General features: G+C 38.1%; 1 protein-coding gene across 1 annotated transcript in view; it reads right to left on the reverse strand.

Moving 5' to 3' along the window:
* Folh1 (folate hydrolase 1) overlaps positions 1-21,561 on the reverse strand; it is a 48,101-nt gene that overhangs the window by 8,519 nt on the left and 18,021 nt on the right. The window contains exons 6-14 of the mRNA XM_020180074.2: positions 21,263-21,449; positions 18,865-18,958; positions 11,456-11,554; positions 11,111-11,196; positions 9,733-9,852; positions 7,901-7,983; positions 6,460-6,523; positions 2,261-2,328; positions 526-617 (exon numbers count right to left, since the gene is read on the reverse strand). Coding sequence (XP_020035663.1) covers positions 526-617; positions 2,261-2,328; positions 6,460-6,523; positions 7,901-7,983; positions 9,733-9,852; positions 11,111-11,196; positions 11,456-11,554; positions 18,865-18,958; positions 21,263-21,449 — 893 coding nt within the window. The remainder of the gene's footprint in view (positions 1-525; positions 618-2,260; positions 2,329-6,459; positions 6,524-7,900; positions 7,984-9,732; positions 9,853-11,110; positions 11,197-11,455; positions 11,555-18,864; positions 18,959-21,262; positions 21,450-21,561) is intronic.

The following is a 21,561-nucleotide window of genomic DNA, read 5'->3' on the forward strand; positions in this document are numbered from 1 at the left end:
ATCTATATTTGTTGTATATGATAAAGTGAAAGAAACAACCATTTTTTCAGATAATTCAGATGTGAATTCTTCCCTTATTATTCAGATCGCTGCTATCTACATTCACAAATTGCAGAGATATGTATTTACCTTTCCCTGCTTGCAAAGATACAACCAATGCTGAAGTGATACTTATCTTTTGATTAGAGAAACCAAAACATTTGTTAACTATATGGTGTTCAGAAAAAAGAGTAATTCTAGAGTGACATTGTGACAGAAATATGAGGAATCCCTTTCTACCATCGTCTCCATTCTAACCTTCCTCAAATGTACCATATGCAAGTATTATCACTTTTTGATACCTACAGATTTAACTTCAAAATACAGCAATATTTTGTTTGTGATCCTAAGCATTGATTTTCCTTAATCAGTTTTTAGAGCATTTTGAAAGTTATTTTTTGATTAATGATTGAAAGAAAATCTCCCTTTATTTCCAGACAGTCCCACACAATCAGAAGGGGCAGGAGGGTTATGGTGTCTGTTTACCTGGGCAAGCCACTGAACTCTGGTGAAGGGCTCTTTTCACTCCAGCTCTCATAAAGAGATTTGCCTTCAAAGCCTTCATCAGGGCTTCGCAGCTACATAAATTAAAAGTAAGGTAGGAGAACACTCATAAATCAGATGCACGATACTGAAACGTCCATTAACTAGAGAGTGAATAGCAAAACCAGAGACGCAATCTCTACATCAGCAGTCATTAGGAATTCTGGGGTTGGTGGAGTGGCTCTGTGGAGAGCTTGCCTAGCATTCTGTCGGCCTTGGGTTCCATCTCCAGCATGGGGGGAAAAGCAGAATTACAATAATGAATTTCTGACCATAAGGAAAAATGCTGAAGTTGTTATACATAGGTGCAGTTAAATTATTTATAATATGCAGAAGGTTCATAGAAAAGAAAACTGTACCAAATTATTTCCAAGTCATTGCCTTTAGAAGAATGGTCATGTTAGGTGATTTTGTGATTATTTTTGTCTGTTTTCCTAAACTGAAGGTGACTACTTTGAAATTATATATTTCTCCTCCTCTAATAAAAAAACAAAATAAAATGAAGCAAACTGAATTAGGGAAAGTATTTCTTTTAATATTGCTACTTGCCAGTAAGACTGTCAGTATTTAAATAATGCATAATATAGTTCAATGTAATTAATCTTATTTTATTAATTGATCATTGCTCTTAAGGCTCAGTGTTTAACACTGGGCTTTAAACTCATTTTCTGGTTTTATGGATGAGAAAACTAAGGAGTAAAATATGACTTATAATTGAATCCTAGACTCAGAATATTACAGTTTGTAATGAAAACATCGAGAAAACTAAACTTTACTGTGCCATAGTTATTTACAGATAATTCAACAATATATAGTATAAAATATTTTTATTTCCTGTTTAGTAAAAGTCAAACCTACTATTTTTCAACAAATCAACTTAAAAGTTTATTGACCACTTCTAGTGTTAGAGACCAATAAGACACAGCATGCTCTCTGAGAGGAGCTGTATGCAAAAATGTGCTGTGTGCTACAATACATTTACCTCGAAGTTTTATGACACACAAATTAAGTTTGCACAGCATGAAGAGAGAATCAGAAGTTAGAGCACCATCCTAACTTGTGAAATATGAATAAAGAAGCAAAACTAGAGGACCAGGCACAGTGGCTCATACCTATAATCCCCCCTTCTTGAGAGGTGGAAATTGGGAGGATCACCATTCAAGAGTAGCCTGGAAAAAAGTTAGTGAGACCCAATCTCAACAAATAAACTGGGCATGGTGAGGCACATCTCAAATCTCAGAGGCCATAGGTAGGAGGAACACAATCTGAGGCCAGCCCCAAACAAAATGATAATTTTGTATTCATGAATGAAAATAGAATAATGAAACCTATTGAAATAGTTCTAAGAAGGGGGGGGGGATTTGTGGAGGAGAGAGAACTATGGAAGGGTGAATCTAAGATACATTATAAGCATATATGTAAATATCACAATGTATCCACCACCACCCCCTCCCCCTACAACTATTATACTCTAAGAAATTGTTTTAAAAAGATACAACCTTCTCATCAGCTTAAAATAATAGTAATAATAATACTGAATTAAAACAGAAAAGGCTGGGGCATGGCTCAATTAACAGAGTGTCTGCCTAACGAGCTCAAGGTCTTCTGTGCTTTAACGTAATAAGAAACATAATTTGTAGAACATAGATTTTTTTAAATGATATGTAATTATTTTTACCTCTTTTGTTAGATTATATACTAAGCTGTACATCAGTGGTGTACAATCAACCCTTAGAGTGTAGTTTCCTGAAAGATAAGGAAAGAATATTATTATTTATTTCATTTTTGTTATTCTTTTATTCAAAGACTATTGCTAACTCTCTAGATGGAATGATCCTTTAAAACTTACATTTAATTAAAACTCCAAAAGCCTCTCATCTTACTATAAAATCCAGCATCTTCCTCGTGGCCTCCAGCACCACTTATGAAAGACCCCAGGTCTTCTCTCCAGATTGTGTGTCCCACTGTGCCCAGGGATATACTCCCTTGAGGTCTTGGGGTCTTCACACACAGTGCTCCTCAGCCAGCCCAGGGCTCCACATTGTGTCCGAATGAGTCACTTGCCCTCTGAACTAACATTATGTTTTCCAGGAGATGCCCCCTGGCCACTCTACCTAAAGCAGTACCCCAGCTCTCCTCCACATCCTAGCTCCTTTCTTAGGTCCTATGTCGGGTCTGTTTTTCTCCATATTACTCATCTACCCCACATAATGAGTCCTTCTTGTTATCACCCTCTCACTGCACTGCAAGCTTTAGGGAGCACTGCCTTATCCCCAGTGTTCAGAACAGAGTGGACATTAACGTCACCCGGTAAATATCGACTGTGACGATTAGTTTGTGAGCTGCTGCTCTCTAGCTGGTTCTGGACAGAGAGCAGAGGAGATAGATGAGGCCTCACTCCTTGGGAGCTCGAGGCTGTGGGTGCAGGGTGCAGGGAAGCAGCCAGGAGAGGTGTCTGGGGAAACCCTGGGAGCAGAGGGAGGGGTGGCTGACTCCAGAGGGGACTCTAGAGGAGGGGCAGTTAAGAAACTTCCACCAGGGAGCAACTCAGGAACTGAATTTTCTAGAATCAGAAGAAGACAGCTGAAATGGCACACCCAACTAAGTGTACAGTCTGTACAAAAATGCCCAGAAATCTAAAAACAAAGGATAAACTACAAGGATGGTGAATATTGTGTATCCCAAACCTTAAGATCCATGTCTTGGAATAGCTAAAGTTGAGGTTTTAAAAATAGTGACAATGCAGTAAAGTTGCTGGTGGAACTAGGAAGCAGAGGCGGGAGGAGCAAGAGTTCTGGGCCAGCTGGCACTACATAGCGAGATCCTGTCTTAAAAGAAAAAAAATATTCGCAGGCCAGGTTTGGTGGCACATGTCTGCAATTTCAGCTTCAAGGGAGGCAAAAGATAGGAGAATCTCTGTTAGAGGCAAAAATCAACACCCTACCCAAAAATAACTAAAGCAAAAAAGTTCTGGAGGTGTTGCTCAGGCAGTAGCATATCTGCCTAGCAAGCTCCAAACCGTGAGTTTACCATCAAAAAAAAACTCCAAAAATTCATCTAGAATAATATCTACAAATAAGCAATGCAATTTTAAAACAAATAGCCATGTAATTTATATTATCTTATAAGAATGTAAACAGGGAGGGGGGTACTTTGGCAACATTTATTTCAATTTTGTTGCATATATCCAGAACCAAACAGTTACACTTGTAGGTCTGTACCTTTCCTGTCCTTACATAGAAAAAGACATTCAATTAAAGGATGTTTGCTACAGAAAACTGCAACAACCTGGCCATCAGCTAGAATACAGAATTGTTCTATTCCATGCATTGTAGAAGTTCTTTTGTTATTGTTATTGTGGTTTTGTTTGCTTTGTTTTGTTTTTTTAAACGAAGTAGATCGGTGTGTACTGACCATAGGTAAGTGTAGAATGCATTTCCAAATGAACAAGGCAGGTTGTAGAACCTTTAGCAGGATCATGGTAGCAGAAACGAGCATGAAGTAATAGGCAAACAAGGTAGTGGTGAGACAGATAAAGTTGGAGCAAACTGTTTTGAGTGGATGCCCAAAGCGTCACTAGCTTCTCTGAGTCTCAGTTTCTCCTTTTATACAACAGGGATAATAAAAGCATTTACAGTCCAGGGCAATTGTATCTAATCTAACTTTACATATAAAGCAATTAAGAGAGTGCCTGCTCCACTACAGATTATTTAAATATCAACATAATAAAAATTTTGGTGAGCTATAGATCCTTTAGATTAAACTTATTCCATACTTAAGAATGACTTGTATATGGAGTTTTGCTTTGTTTGTAAATTCTTTGTTTTAACATAAGAATTCCAAGAATATGTGATTTATTGTATTTGAGAAATGAATATTTAATTAAAATTTTAATGTGAAATAAGTGTCCCAATCTTGAGGTACCTTGTGTGCCCTTTGTTCTTAATCCTAAAAATTATGAAGACACAATAAAACTATTCCAGGAAATGACATAATCAGATAAACCCAGAGATTTTTAGAAGTCATGAAAAATCAGTTGGGTGCAGTGAGTCATGGTTATAATCTTAGCTACTTGGGATGTAGAGGTCAGGGGAATTAGTGGTTTGAGGCCAGCACAGGCAAAAAGTTATTAAGACCCTCTGTCAGCCAGTGGCTGGCTGGGTGTGTCTGTCATCCCAATTGTGTAGGAAGCACAACAAAAATCAATATGGTCTGGAATGGTGGCTCAAGAGGCAGAGCACCTGCCTAGAAAGTGTGAGGCCCTGAGTTAAACCTACCCAAAAAAAAATCCCAAAAGACATGAAAAATCAAATCTTAAAAGACTAGCCATACATAAAAAGAACATTATGTCTCCCAATTTGGGGACTGTGTGTTTGGAGTATTTATTTTGTGGGGCATACGTGTTTCATTTAATCATACATCTCATGAATGAGTAATGACTGTACTTGTAATTAACATTTTTGGACATTTACTCTACACAAGCACAGGTCTGGGAGCTTTGCAAATATGAACTCCTTTTCTTGATAAGGACATTTGAGATAGTAACTACTTAGAGGTGAGAAAATTCAGCTCCACAAAGTAATACCTGAAGTCACACAGGTGGAGGTGGCAAGGCCAGAAATAAACACAGACCATCATCCACCCACCTGAGGAGGAGAGAGACCTGACACGCCTGTATGAGCTCACTTTCAGGACATATGGACAGAAGAAAATGTAAATTCCAACATGACTCCATCAAGGCTCAGTGTTCCCATTCTTGACATGGCTACTTTACATTTTTAAGTTACACTAAGCCAGCCACCGGTGGCTCACACCTATAATTCTACAGAAGGCAGAGATCAGGAGGATAGTGCTTCAAAGTCAGTCTGGGCAAATAGTTCACTTAGCCCCTATCTCAAAAAAAAAAAAAAATCACAATAAAGGACTGGTGGTGTGGTTCAAGGTGTAGGCCCCGAGTTCAAACCCCAGTACTGAAAAAAAGTAAAAACGAATGAGCTCTAAACAGCAACTGAAGAGCAACCAAGCACCTAGCACGGCAGGTTACGCTGTGAGGAGCATGTGCGCAAGGATGAGAAAGATTCGTGGGTTTGAGTGCAGTGACAGTGAACTATCTCATTTTCATGAAAATCAACCCAAGGTGACCATCCGTTCCACCCTTTGCTTATTAAAAGCACATCAGTCCTCAAGGCTGTCTCAAATGTCTACTCTTTTTCTTACGCCTGGCCTGAAGTTGCTGTTACTCTCCTCTGAACAACCAGAGAAGTTTGATTAAATTCCTCTTAAAGTGCCTGCATATGCTATAATCTGAGATGGATCTGTGCTGTCATCTATACTGAGCCATAAACTCTCAGTTATAGACTCTTCCTTCTCACCTTGGAGTCCACTGAGTTCCTAGAAAAGTACATTGCACAGAGAGGTACTCAGCACATACTTGTTGAATTAAAGAAAAATGTAAAAATGCAAATATTGGGTGAAAGAGTCAAATCTTAGAAAGCAGTATTCTTCCAAAATTTGTATGCATGGTCATGTGATGAGAGTTAAATCTCAACATCATGCACTGCATTCTAAATCACAAAATTGTGTGACTTCATGACGTACTCATTAACAGGTGTTCACTAAATTCCTGCCATAGTTAAGATACTCTGGCAGATGAAGCAAAGCAAAGAACGCTGGCTTCCTCAATAAGCACGCTACAGTAGAAAGCAGATGAAAACATTTAAAAAACGAAATCTCTCAACCAGCGCTCAGGCCCTGCTCCAGTCAAAGGCAACAGCACACTCCCAAACCTCGTGCAAATGGCTGCTGACTCGTTGGGGCACAATTTATGAACTAAATTGCTGCACAATCGTCTGTTCTTATGAGGCCCACAATATTTACCTTCGACAGAAGAGTCGGCATTAATGTAGGCCACACCACGTGCTTGAAGGAGTCTGGAATTCTCCTGTAACGACCACAAAAAAGACAGAACTATAAGCACATAGTCATAACCCGCCTCCCTGAATGTTGCTGAATGTTCCTGAATGTAGCCGGCTGAATGAAGCTGACCCAGGCTAACCACAAACTTGGCATGTAAGATTCTTGAAAGAGAATTTGTTTGAAAAAATTTCAGTAAAGGTACTAGGGAGAAACAATGAGCAAAGCTTTTTCAAACTAGCAGTTAGGAACAAACTTATGTCCACATACTTGTGGTAAATGGGAAAGAGAAATTTACATTTCTTAACCAAAACATACCTTGTCCTTCAAAAACTTCTCTCAGCAAAAATGAGCTGCCTCTGAGACTTTTCATTGGAAATTTTCCCACAAACATCTCATTATTTAAATAGATAACCTTTCCTGATTCACAGGGAATGAGCTATTTTAAATCTATGGGTCAAAAATTTTTTAAATTAAGTCAGGTGTTGGTGGCTCAGGCCTGTTATCCTAGCTACTCAGGAGGCAGAGAACAGGAGGATCACGGTTCGAAGCCAGCTGGGATAAATAGGTCGCAAGACTTATCTCTAAAATATCTAATACAAAAAGGAGCTGGTGGAGTGGATCAAGTGGTGGAGCTCGTCCCTTGCAAGCATGAGGCCCTGAGTTCAAACCCCAGTACTGACAAAAAGGAAAATAAAGAAAAGTAATTTTATGAAATTAAATCATGTTAGGGACATGAAGTCAGGTGCTCATGTAGGATGGCACCACCTGCTGGTAACAATTGATAATTGCACATTTTTCGAATGAGGACAAAAAGCAAAGTGGTTTCTTTTTAGGTATCAATGAAGTCTCCAAAACACGCAGTTTCCAAGATGAAGTTGGAAAAATATATGCAATTCTGGGTGATAAAAATAATTTGAGCTGGACGTGCATCATGCACCTGTAATCCTAGCACTCAGGAGGCTGAAGCAAGAGGATCAAAAGTTCAAGGTCAACCTGGGCCACAAGGTAAGACCCTGTCTCTAAAAAAGTGATGGTGATGATTATGACGATGATGTGCGGATAGCATTGGGGGCTGTGTTGGAAGATGTAATAGAAACATGAAAGAAACCAAGCAGGTTCTGATGTTTGGTTTTCAATGTGTCTATTTATTTACTATGTATCCATTCAACTTAATTAATTTTACATTAAGTGTTTCTAAAAAGTCTAAACAAAACCAAATTCTTTATGTGAGATAAGGTTTTTTCCATCATTGAGTTTTGAACAAGGACATACAGCTTCAGATGGTCTTGAAGAAACTTTGAGCATTTTCTCATTGAAGTCACTTGCTATTTTTCATGTGTGGCAATTAAATCCTAACTGTTCTGTTATTATGAAATTTTAACTGTAGAAAATATCAACTAACCTCTGCCCACTCAGTAGAACCAAGAAGACCAAATTCTTCTGCATCCCAACTTGCAAACAAAATCGTTCTTCTAGGCCTCCATCCTAAAACACACGTGTACAATATATAAATGCTGGAAGAGTGCACAATGAAACCAAGACACTGTGAAGCCCAAATGGGCAGAAAAACAAAAACACAAAACCAACTGCTTGTTTTGATTAGGAAAGGACGACTATGGTCAGAATCTACTTACACAATTTCCATTTGTTTTAAAAGTAGTTTAACAAAATAAAATACCACGGGGACATAATAAAAAACTTGCTGGGCTGGAGGTGGCTCAAGTGGTAAAGAGGTAGAGCAAGGCCCTGAGTTCAAACCCCAGTAGTGACCCCCCCTTAAAAAATCCTTCCAGAAGGAAAATAAAAGAATCATAGTCAAAAAGAATGAGAAATATGATTATTTTTTAAAAATCCCTGGGCACTGTGGCTCACACCTGCAATCTTAGGAGGCTGAGATCAGGAAAACCTCGTAATTCAGTAGGGAGGTCATAGGGCTTTGGAGGCTATAAACACTGGTCTTGGAATTAAAGGAAGATCTTGTTTCAAACCCTGGTTCTCTCACTTTACTAGCCTGGTGACCCAGGAAAACTTACTTCAACTGACCAAGTCTTTAAGTGCTTCACTTTTATACCGTGAGTAAGGAAGGAGACACCACGTGACGATTGGGAGAATTAAATGAAATGCTTATGAAGTTCTTAGTAACTGTTCCAAAATTTTTAAGTTGACATTAGGTTAGCAACTATTTCATGTGTGTTTATTAGGAATGTTTATCCTATAGCTATTGAATCCAGTGTTTGATTTTTTTCAAGTCTGTTAATATCATTCAAATCACCTACTCATTATTGCTCCTTATCATTGCATTCTTTTAGTATCTTCTACAATCGCCAGTGAATTTGCTAACCCTTGGTTAACTTTTCCATAAAGATGGACAGAAATAACTAGGTAAGTTTCTCCTGGTTTCTGTAAGTTCAAACTAAGTCACACATGTGAAAACACCTTCTCTGAGAAAAAAATGTTATACAAACCAAACACAATTTCACTATTGTTTTTTATTGCTGCTCAAAATATGCAGTTTACATCTTACAGACCCCAAATACCTAGTGGCAGAATCGGTAAAGAGAATGAACTTTCTGCTCTCCATGTGGAATGAGTATTTTAAAAAGCAACCACTTGAACTAAGTTTTTTATTTTCATCTTCATGTGAAGATTTGTAAATGACCAAATTGATGATGCAGTATAGCTGGGAATGTGAGGATGATGACACCAGACTTTGGGCAGAATCCCAGGAGGCAGCAAGACCAGACTAGTGGTACCTTTTCTGGTAGATCAAATTCCAAGACTCGTCAGTTAGTTAGCACAGGTGGCCTGACTGTGAGGCTAGAGGAGCCCAGGAACTGCTGTGTACAGAGTTCTGACTAGACAGCTTTGCTTTGTGACCTATTCTGTGTTCCCTCCTGTAGTCATTTTATTGGCTGCGAACAGCAACTGAGAACAGTGCAATTTCTTTATTTTAGATTATTTAATGCACAAATGCCAATAATATAAATGTTCTATAAGTAAATGAAGAATAAACAATATAATTAACCAACATTAGTGCTTGTCTTGGTATTATTACCAATCCATAGTCGCTGTTGAGGAGATGTTCACTTACTTGTGGTGTTGAGGATCGAACCCAGGGCAAGAATTCCACCACTGAGCTGCTTCCCCAGCCCCTAAGTTGGTACTTTCACACTCACTTACACAAGTCTAAACCGAGATTCAGAGAAGCTGGTTATCACATTTTGTTTATATTACCTTCCTTTACCAGTGTTCCAAAGCTCCTCACAATTTCATGGACAACGGCTGCCCCACTCTGAGGGTCAATGCCACCAAACACCCACGAGTCTCGGTGACCTCCAAGAATGACATATCTGTCTAGAAAGAAACAGTGCGAAGTTGTTATTCAGGTTAATCAAAGATCAAAATGCAAATAATTCAACAGGATCTAAACACAGAGCACTCAAAGAAAAATAGCAAGTTTCCTGAAGGCTCGTGCAGATGTGTTGTTTTGTTCAGATTTCAATATCTATTTCCTCTATCTGATGAAAGAATGAATCTGATAAAGGAAACATGCACTTCAATGTATTATGCAATTATAAGCACATAAGTAATTTTGGGAAAGGATGAAATTATTCTTATCCACCTACCTCTTTACGTAACTCTTTATATAACTCTCTCTTACCACTTTGTTTCCAATATTTTCAGAGTAAGAGAACATAGTTCTCTACTTCCTACTCTTATTCAATTTTCAAGACACAGCTCAAAAACTTTCTCTATAAACTTGTTCTGTCTTCTATAGGAAGAAAGAATTGCTCTGTCAACTGAAGGCAATCTTTTCATGTTTGGCCAGGCATTTATTACACTTAGATGGATGAATCCCCTTTAAACTGTGAACTCTTATCTCCTCTTTTTTTGTCCTTCCATGCTTAATGAAAATAGATTCCAATAAATAGTGTTATGCTTTGTTTAATACTCATTATAAGCATTTCAATATTCTTGTTCCTTAAATGAAAGCATATGCTTATAAGAAACATATGTGATTTGACTGTAACTGTTTTGTTAAAAAAAATAATAATAATAATACATAGCCAATGAGATCCTATGGCACAAAACCATAATATAATAAGACTATCTATAAAATAACAATTAGCAGGCCATCTGAAATCCCATAGAAATCATGTGTCCATATATTCTCAAAGACTTTAGCTGTGTGAAATAAAGCTATATAAAGAATTCATTGATGAGAGGCTACCTTAGTTCTCTGCGTGCTAGCTTTTGTACAGATGTCTAGAGTCATCATGAAGATACTTCATTATGCAAAACATAGTAAGTAAACCCAGAAAACACCTCAAAACTCTCTCTCCCTGTCCATCTTCCCTTGACCCACTAACTGAAACATGGTTTATCACTCACCTTGGTCATCCGCCCAACCCAGCACAAGCATTCACTTTTCTCTTCTTCCCAATATATATGACACCACAATCCTACCTCACACTCATAGGTTTTGTGTTTCCATGAGTGTCATTGGGGCAGAAGTGCATTTCTCTGTTCACGTTGCACTTCCGGAGCTCAGAGAGTACCTGGCATACAAGATTTCCTTAACCAGTGTTTGCTGAGCCCATGATTCATTTACCTGGTTCCACTGCTCCTCTGAGGGTACCAATCACATTGTAAATTCTTGTCACTTTACTGTTGGAATGGATATGCATCTTGACTTTTCTAATTCCAAGAAGATAAAAGACACATTCTGAAAAATACTGGTTAACAGATACAACATCTACAATTTTTAAATATTCAATCATCTTTTTCTAGTTTTACACAATCACATCGGCCTATTTTAACGATATAAAAGTTTTGCCCTCTTCTACCTCTGGTTTTGTCTCCCACTTGGATGACGTAGAGTCTACTTTTCTTTGTCATCCTCTAGAATTATATTTTCAGCAAAATCTGCATAAAATAATTAAAATAGCCTCTTAACTGTGTAGAAAAGTTTCCAGTAAAGCCAGGTCCCACATTGTAGGGCACTTTGAGACTTCCTTTCCAGCTGCTATCTGGTGGTGCTGAGCCGCCCATGTGTCTGTTGGACATAAAAATGTTGTTAGCTGAAGGAAAACTTAGAAGGAATAAGTTCAAATGTCAATGAATCTACTTTCGTGGGCATCTTCTTATTATGGCCTCTGTGAGTGGGGGAGAATACAAAGTGCTCTGCATATAGTATGCCACTTAATCCTTACTGCAGCTCTTACCACATAGGTTGTCTTTTTTTTTTTTCATTATTTAGAGAATACTTTATTAGTTTCTGTAATCAAACCCACGTAGATAAGACCTTACATATTTAATACAGTGTGTTACCCCTGTACAAATGGAAAAAAAAATTAAGTTTAACGTTTCTAGACCAATATGGCTATTAATTTCTGTACAATGCCAACTCAACACAGTAAACTGGGATACTTTTTTCCAAAGTTGACAGCACAGCTAAAGTTTCCAAAAATTCAAATTATATATATATGTATATATATATATTTATATTTATATAAAAAGACCAATAATAGCAGTATGTTATGCATCAATAGCAGCAACAGCTTTTCCAGGTTCTGCAGTCATCTGAACAAAATTATACAGACATCTAGCACACTCCATTAAAACAACAAAAAAACCAAACCAAAACAAAACAACAACAACAAAAAAAGTGAAAAAGTAAAAAAAACAAAACCCCAGAAAACAGCAATTTTCTGTTACTGTTGTGGTACCTGGCACCATTTTTTTTATTAGCTTCTCAATCATCATTTAGAAAGAAAACATTAAAGAGTAACATCATTAAACACAGCTCTGATAAAGCACAGTCACTACTGCGTATCATAAAGCAGGTGCAAGATACTTTACATTCACAGAGGTTTGATACAGTACTGTCCTGCATCTATAATACTAGAGGATACAATTAAAAAGGCATTATTTGAGACTTGATTCTACTTTTCCAGCAGAGGGCCCAAAGGATGGTATGACACAGCTCTTTAAAGAAATGCACTTTCTTAGACAGTATTTCCTTTCATTGGTGGCAGTTCTAAGTACTCTCTTAATGAACATCAGCTAAAAAACCGTTTAAAAAAAAAAAAGCCAGGGGAGAGAGGGTAACCCCAACCCCCCAACCACTGGAGTCATACAAAGATGACCAAATGAAGGCAAGCAAGACTCAACCTAACTAGGACTTTACCAAATCTGTCCTGTTTGAATAGCAAGAACTCCACGGACGGATGCTAAGCAGCACTTTACAGATGAGGAACTTAAGGCTAAGAATGACTAGTTCATAAGTTCAGAGTCATGCTGGGAAGAGGTGTAGCTGAGATTTGAGATTCAATCTACTGTCAAGAATTCAAATTCGGTGTTACTACTCTCCAGTAGTAAATTGTGTTAAAAATGCTTTCCAGTGCCTGCCCTGAAGGAAGAGTTGGAGGTCTAATGCCTTGGAATTTTCCATTACCCTGTTTCTCACTGGTAAACACATACCCATGTAAATAGTCATCATTTACAAAGTTACTTTCCCACACATCTACTAGGAATAGAAGAACAAAGGAAAGGATTTCACTGCAAACAGCAGCCCTAAAAGCTTCATGCTTAAAAAAAAAACTGAAAAGGTGAGAAAAATCAGATGGACCAGTCACGACATGGCACTAGCCACCAGGAATCTTTCAGCAGGAGAATGAGAAAGATTGCATGGTAAGATGTAAGAAAGGTGGAGTTCTTACATGGCTTCACCATGTCTTCCTCGACTGCATCGAGCATGGATTGACTTATTCTTGGTTTGGGCATTAAAACCAAACACACCTTCAGCAGACAGACAGACAGACAGACAGATAGATAGGTAGATAGCTCGACCAATTGATCAATAGATCGATCGATAGATGAATGGATGAATGTGCTTTCAGAAAAACTTAGGAAACTGAGTCCCATATGATTAATTTCTACCTGAATCAAAACTAAATTTTGATGACTATCTAACCGCAAGGCAGAAAATAGTCTTGTTCTGTCTTGACGGGATATTTTGTTTCTGTTAAATGCAGTTTTGTTTAAACCAGGCCTGAAGAAATACATGTTGTCATCTGAAATTACACCAAGTTGTTGAAATATGAAATGTGGAATGGAACACTTCAATCTGTCTCATAGGGTTTTCTCTATCGTCACAAACCTGTGCTCCCTGTGAATGACAGAAGCATACTCTGAAAGTCTCCTGCTTTCCTCTGTGTCTGTTCGTGGGTGCTTGCTACCTGCCTACTTACTTGAGAAAATGTGTATACTTCAACTCAACCTAGAATCTACTACACATGAAATAATAAACCAATCATTAAGATTATTGCCTCATAGAAAAATAATTAGAAATTTTATTGTTTTAAAATGCTCTACCAGAGAATAAACATGTCCTCTCTTTTCCCTATCTCACTTGGGAGTTTGGCTAATGAATATAATTTCAATTAATATACTATAAAACTTATTTTGGGGAAGGAGTAGTGCTGGAGTTTGAACTCAGGGCCATGTACTTGCTAGGCAAAACTCTACAACTTGAGCCACTCCTCCAACCCTTATTTACTTACACTAAATTTTCACATGAAAATTGTCTAGTAATTCAAAGACGGATTTCTATATTGGCAGGAATGGTAATCAAAGATGCCAGCTGTGGTAGGTCACACCTATAATCACAGCAGTCAGAAGGTTGAGGAAGGAGGATCACGAATGTGAGGTCAGCCTGGGCTACATAGTGAAACACTGTCAGAAAAAAACAAACAAACAAAGTAATAAAGAAGTAAAGAAACAAAAAGGAAGCATAATCTATAGTTAAATGAGCAGAGTGTTAAGCATACAAAAAGGTGGAGAAGGCAAATGAAGAACATTGCAGTGACACAGTAAGAACTAAAACCACCTGCTGCTTTAGGAGTAGAGGTGAGTAAAAGGGAAAAGTTTTACTGTAAATCTTTCCGAATTTTAATTGTGTAAGTGTATTTCCTTTTCAAAATAAAAATATGAAAGCAAAGTAAGGCGAATCCATCAGAAAGGAAGACGGTCAACTATATTTCACACATAACAAGGTGATAAGTAGATCCTGTCCTCAAAACTCAAAAAACTTAACTCTGGCACTGCCTGGTCCCACAGCCACAGGTGAACAGGTGGCTGGAGCAAAGCAGAGCGTTATGTGTGGGAATTCATACACTGATGAAGCAAGTGTCCCACACATACGGAGAACAGAGGCTCCCCCATTAAATGTCACTGAGATAGAAAGTAGGTCCTTCTCTTACTCTGTCAATGAAAATAAACTCCAGGAAAAGTTAAAAGTTGAATATTTAAATGTCAAACGATAAAAGTATGATCTAGTTGATAACTGTAAGAACTTGTGTAAATGCCACAAAGTCCCCCACCCAGGAAAACAATAAAGGAAAAAAACACAGCATAAATAACTATAAAAAAAAAAACCTCTGAAAGATCCTGATAGGATGTAGTTGTTCAATGAACATGTATAAATAGAATTGAATTTACGGTCTGCATGCTCTCACATACCCATTTTGATTTGACTTTTCAGCAAAGATCTACTGTCTACTGTGTGAAATGGGCTGTGTTCTCAACAAGGAGCACTAACATATACAAGACATGATCTCTCCACAGCTCATAAGCCACTCAGATGAAGACACGTATAAAACCAACTGTAAGACAACATGACACACAGCACTTTGGGTTCCACAGAATATGTACAAAAGAGCACTTAAATCAGCTTGCGGGACTGGAAACTTTTTTACTTTTTTGTTGCATATGTTAAATGTACAAAATAGTGGGTTTCATTATGATAATATTCACCTCTATTGGCTTCCCTTGTCTTCCCCCCATCACTGGCCCCTTTCCTCTTCCCAAATAGTCCCCCTTTTACTTCTATCTTTTTTAAAAATCTGGATTCCACATATGAGAGAAAATACACAATATCTGTCTTTCTGTGTCTGGCTTGTTTTGCTTAACATGATGATCTCCAGTTCCATTCATTTTCCTGCAAACACACAGTTTTGTTCTTTTTAAGGCTAAATAGTAGTCTATTGTGCATATATTCTACATTTTCTTTACCCATTCATCTACTGGTGGGCAGTTAGGCAGATTCCATTGTTGTAAATAATGTCACAATAAATACAGGTGTGCAGGCATATCTACTGTATGCTGCCCTTGATTCTTTTAGGTATATGCCCAGGAGAAGGCATAGCAGGGCACATGATAGTTTATATTTAGACTTTTAGTAACCTCCATACTTACTCTCCCTTTTCCCTTTCGACATCCCTAACAGTCTCTCTTTCAGGTACTTTTGTTTCTCCCCCTGAAATTCCATAGATGAGAGAAAACATTTGATATTTGTCTTTCTGTGTCTGACTGATTTTAGTTAATCTCATGATCTCTGGTTTCATCCTATTTTCCTAAAAACTACATAATTTCATTATTCTTTATGGCTGGATAACCCATTCATTTGTTAATAGGCACCTAGGCTGATTCCACACCTTGACTATTGTGAGTAGTATTGCAATAAACATGGGTTTACAGAGAAGCAGGTACTGCTGTTACATCTGACTTTGCTACTTTGGGTACGTACCCAGAAGATGTCAGCTGGGTCATACAGTAGCTCTATTTTTGGTTTTTTGAGGGATTTCCACACTGATTGCACTAATTTGCATTCCCACCAACTGTGGGAATCTGCGCCCTCACCAGAATTTGTCATTGTTTGTTTTCTTTATGATAACCTTTCTGACTGGGGTGAGATAGACTCTCACTACAGTTTTGATTTTCATTTTGCTGATGGCTAAAAATGTTGAACATTTTTTTCATATATTCATTGGCCATCAAATTAGGTCTTCCTTGTTTGAAAGTTGTCTATTCAACTCATATATCCATTTATTGATTGTATTACTTGTTCTTTTTGGCATTGATACTTTCTGTTTCTTTATAATATTTTGGATATTAATTCACCCTCTCCCCATGTGTTTCCTAACTGATCATCCTAAATGGCAAGTGACTTTTGTTCCCTTTTGGCTCTCATCCCAGTTTCCCACTGTATGGAGCTCTCAGTACTTCTGATTCCAAGACTTTCACCCATAGCCAGACCGGCTTTCAAGGCCAGCACTCTCTGAATCTGGCTCTCTGGGCCTGAGCAGATGTTCTCTGGATCTGGCTCTCTAAGTCCATGCTCTCTGGATCTGGGTCTCTGGGCTGACACTCTGGATCTGGCTCTCTAGATCTGTGCTCTCTGGATCAGTGTACGGCTTTTGCTGCAGATTCTCAGAAGCAGGAGTCTTTGATGTCCAAAGCAGTGAGCACACATAAGTCATTCTTAAGGTACTTCCAACACTGTGATGCAATTGTGTACTAGGAAGAAGAGAGAACTTTCCCTGTGCCTTGTTCTCTGTGATTCAGGTCCCCTGATTGTTCAGCCACACTCCTGTGCGGTGCTAAGGCCTATGCTAATGGCACTGAGTATCTGAGTATCTTACTCCTGCTTTCTTTCACCTCTATCCTGCCCTCTGCTGGTTGTCACAGAGTTCTTGTTACTAGGGTCACCTTTCTCACCCTCTGTTCCAGTTTTTCAAGGCTCTGCCTCACCATAACTAAACTTCAGTGCCTTCCCACCATCACCCACCTGGAGAGGTAGCTACTCTTAAGCTGTTTTCATTCTGTTGCTCTTTATTAGTCAGACTTTTTGTCTCTGTAACAAATACCTGAGAGAAAGAACTTAAAAGAATGAAAATTTTATTTTGGCTTGCTCCATTACTATGGGTTTGTGGTGAGGCAGAACACCATGGAGGCAAGGGCAGGTGGGGGAGGAACATTGCTCGGTTCATGGTGGCCAAGAAGCAAAGAACGAGAATGCCTGACTTCTTCCCTCTCCCCCCACCCCTTTTGTTCATTCCAGTTCCCCAATCTACTGGATGGTGCCACCTCATTCAGGAAGGGTCTTCCCCTCTTACTCAGTCATTTGTGGAAACATCCTCACAGACACACCCAGAGGTGTGCCTTACTAATCTCCTAGGTGTCTCCTAATCCAATCAAGCTGACAATGGAAATCAACCATCACAACCCCAAAGAAGCTAGCAATCACTGGTGCTTCTAATCTGTCATCTTAGAGTCTCTCTTATTAACATAATACTTATTAATATGTTTAGACAAATTCCTATCCCCTGGTGCACTCAGAATTGTACCTGATCCTGAATCTTAACCCATGTGGCAAAGATAAGATCCCCCCAAAAGGAGTAGGGTACTTATAGTCTGCTCTTAAATTGGGTCCATACCTCCAACCATCTAGGAAACAGCCTCCTCACCTGTAAAGATGAGGGTCTTGCTCTAGGTAACAAAATGCTTTCTAATAGACACTGGAATAAAGTGATTAAGAATCTCTGAACTCAAAGAAGAGGCACATCCTGCTCACATGCTTAGTCTAGCAACTCCACTTTGAGAAGAGAAGAAACAGTGTCCTCGCCCCTCCTGAGAGATAGTGGAGGAAGAGGGGCGTGCTGCAGGCAGAAGATAGGGCAACAAAGGGGAAGGGTTCTAACGCCAAGTTCATTAGTATCAAATCTGGAAACGTTTCAATGATGAATGCAAGAATAATGTCTTTTCTGGGCTCCATATTCAAAGTGTGTCATTTTATGAGTTTCTAGAATTGCTGTTCTCCTCTTTGTTATTAACTAGAAAATGTTTTTAACACTGTGAAAACTATAAATTTGGGGTGAATCTGTCAACAAGGAAAAGAGGGAAGAGGACTAGAGATAAAAACAAAATGGAAGTAGCTCTGCTGTTTGTTAATTTCAGTCCTCCAAGAGGTATCAAATAAGAGAAATAGGTGAGTAAGAGATTTATTAAGGGAAATGAGTAGGGAGCTAGGGAAGGCTGAGAAAGCCATCAGACAGTAATACAGGTCTGATACAGAGTAAAGGAGCAAGGGAAGAAAGAAAGATGGAGTAGAAGGTGCAGTGTCTATTTGAACAAGGTTATCAAGAGATCCTTGAGGCAAAGTCTCACCTCTGGGGATTCCTGTGCCTGCCAGTACAAGCCCATCTTAGCATCCTACCACACTGAATCACGCCTAGCAACATCTGAGGGAAGCAAGGTGATGACAGAAACAGGGGAATGGGCTGGAAGGCAGTGGCTAGAGCAATTAGTCAAAGATGCTATGTGCAATTGGAGATCGGAAAGCTCCTTTTCAGTATGATACCCATATGTTAAGTAAATTCCAGAACAGAAGCACTGTTCTATAAAATGATAAAATCACATGCTCCAACTACCTCAGAGAATACCACTACCAAAAAATGAACATGAAAGCATAACATTTGGGAATTACCATTGATGAGAATTACTAAATTGTTTCTGGAAACTTACTCTAAGAGTTTCTGTGCATCATAGTATCCAATTGGATGGACAGGAATACTTGGGAGACCGACAGCCTCTGCAATTCCACGCCGATAAGCATATTCTGAGGGAGAAATGAACATGCTTCCAATGAAAACTCAGTCACTTTGAGGCAGTTCTCTGTAAATCACACTAAATACTTCATTTCGTGTTACATCTATGAGATTTGATCAAATAAAAATAATAATAATTCCAAATATTAGCATGAATGTGGAGCAACTGATACTCTCATACATTGCTTTTGAGAGTGTAAAATTCTACAATGGCTGAGGGTAAGTATCTAAAAAAGCAATATTAAACAGAAATGTACACTATGGCAAAACAATTCTACTCCTATGGATTTGCTCAAGAAAGATGAAAACACGCAGGCAAAAAGATTTGTTGGGAATTGTTGAAAGCAGCCATATTTATTCCATCCATCAGGTTTCTAAAAACAAGAGAATAAATAAATAATCCTTCTCTGGTCCCACAGTAGAACAGATGGTGCTCAGCGATCGAAAGGAACAAACCAATAATGTGTGCGGAAACACAGAAACTCTCAAATCATGACACTGAATGAGAGAAGCAAGGCACAAAAGTGTATCTACTGTCCAATTCCACTCAAATGAAGTACAAAGTCAGGCAAACCAATGTATGATGCCAGATATCAAAACATGATGATAGGGGGTGCAGTGAAAGTTGACCAGAAAGGGACATGAGAGAACTTTCTGGAGTGATAGAAATGTCTTTGTATTTTATTTTGGATGACAGGAATGTATGCAGTTTTCAAAGTTTATTGAACGGAGCTCAAGATCTATGCATTTGATTGCCTGTCACCTTTACAATCAGAATGTATATTCTGATAGTTCCTCAGGTTTAAGAGAAATTAGAACTTTTATTTCCATTTTTTTCCCCAAGTTTTTAAGTTACCTAATAAGAAGCATAAGCATTTGCAAATAGCTTTATTCTTTTTATGGGTAAAATGACATAATGATATGCTGTGTGAGACTTTTTCTGAAAACCTTTAGAGTAATAAAAAAAGGAAAATGAACAGATGAAACAAGATTGGCAAGATGCCAATAACTATCTATGCTTTTGTAAAGTGCACAAAAGGGAATTCAATAAATATTAATCTCATAATGAAAATACGATTTTCTCCTAAAATTTCATCATTTAAATGTTAAGACCCTTAACAGAAATAGTTCAGTTACTCTGTCATGTTATTTTCACAATTTCAGCTTATATAACCAACAGAACTTAGAAGATGAGACATTGTTTAAAACCTTGGGTGCAAAAAGGTAGACTAAGTAAAGTTCAGGCAGATTCATATGTTTTTTTATTGGAGTAATATGTATTATTGAGAAAAGGAAAACATATGGCAATGTATTTTGCTCTAAGAAGGATTTACAAAAGTTTAAAAACCCTGAGCTTATTAGAGAAATCTATAATTTGACAGAAAAAACAAGATAAATATGTAAATGCCACAGATACTTTGGCAAACTCTTTCATTCAATTTTCACAAATTCAGTTACACTACACAAAGTAAACTGCCACAGATTTTTGTACACATCATCAGATGACTGAGTGCATCCAAAATAACTTAGCTGCTTTTGTTAATGTTTTACAAGGTAGTATTTCAGGGTAAGACAAGTATGTGGACTCTGAAGCCAGATTGCCTGAATCTGAATCTCAACTCCCCACTTCATGGTGTGGAGAACTTGGGCAGACAGTTTACTTCTCCTTGTCTCTTTTTCCTCCCCTGTCAAATAGAGATAACAAAATACTCTCTTGTTATGGGGTTGTTGATGCATGCAGAGGCTGGCATTTAGGAAACATTCCTTGATAGTTAATATTTAGCAACAAAGTAAAAAAAAAAGTGTCTTTTCTGGACTCTATATTCTAAATGTGCTGTCCTTCTCTTCCTTATCAACTAGAAATTTTTCAAAACCCTCAAAAATGTAAGGTTGGGGTGAATTTACTTGTCAACGAAACTGACCTAACCTAAGATCATTTGACAATAAAATCTGGCTTGAGCATACCTGAGTCCACTTAGATTCTTGGTATCCTATTCAAACATGTTGCTGCGAAAACATTTATATGTTTATTTCCTGTATTCTGCCCCTGCCACCTAGGTAAGTGTTGTACATTAATAGTATATGCACCATATCACATTTTAAATATCTGGAAAAAATCTGAATTCCAAACCTATCAGCTCAAGAGTTCCAAATTAGGAACGAGGGACCTAACCAACAATTTTCAGAATTTGAAACTATTTTATTCCCGGATATAAAGAGGAAGATATTTTTGGTCATTATTTCAAAGGAAATTCTTTAATAATATCACTCGAAAATGTTACATTTCCTGTCATGATTGAGGTCTAATCGCTTACCATTTGCTGGGTAGCCTGGTGTGAGAGGGTCCCCTGCACCATTAAGATTCAAGGTATTTCCACGCTGGACACCACCTCCAGGAAGATTCCAGCCATCTGGGTAGGGCTCCACCCCAGGAGCAAAGTAGTCAGCAGGGTCTGAATACAGAATGACTCCCTTGGCCCCCGCCAGCTGAGCATTTTTAACCTACAAAACAGTGTCCATTTTTCCTTATTTTAACATAGTTGCCTCAGATTTGGTAATATCAAATTTCAAAATTACACTTCAATGTGTAGCTGAACTTTATTTCCCCCCTTTT

The sequence above is a fragment of the Castor canadensis genome, chromosome 1, assembly GCF_047511655.1.
Source record: "Castor canadensis chromosome 1, mCasCan1.hap1v2, whole genome shotgun sequence".
NCBI classification, from domain to species: Eukaryota; Metazoa; Chordata; class Mammalia; order Rodentia; family Castoridae; genus Castor; species Castor canadensis.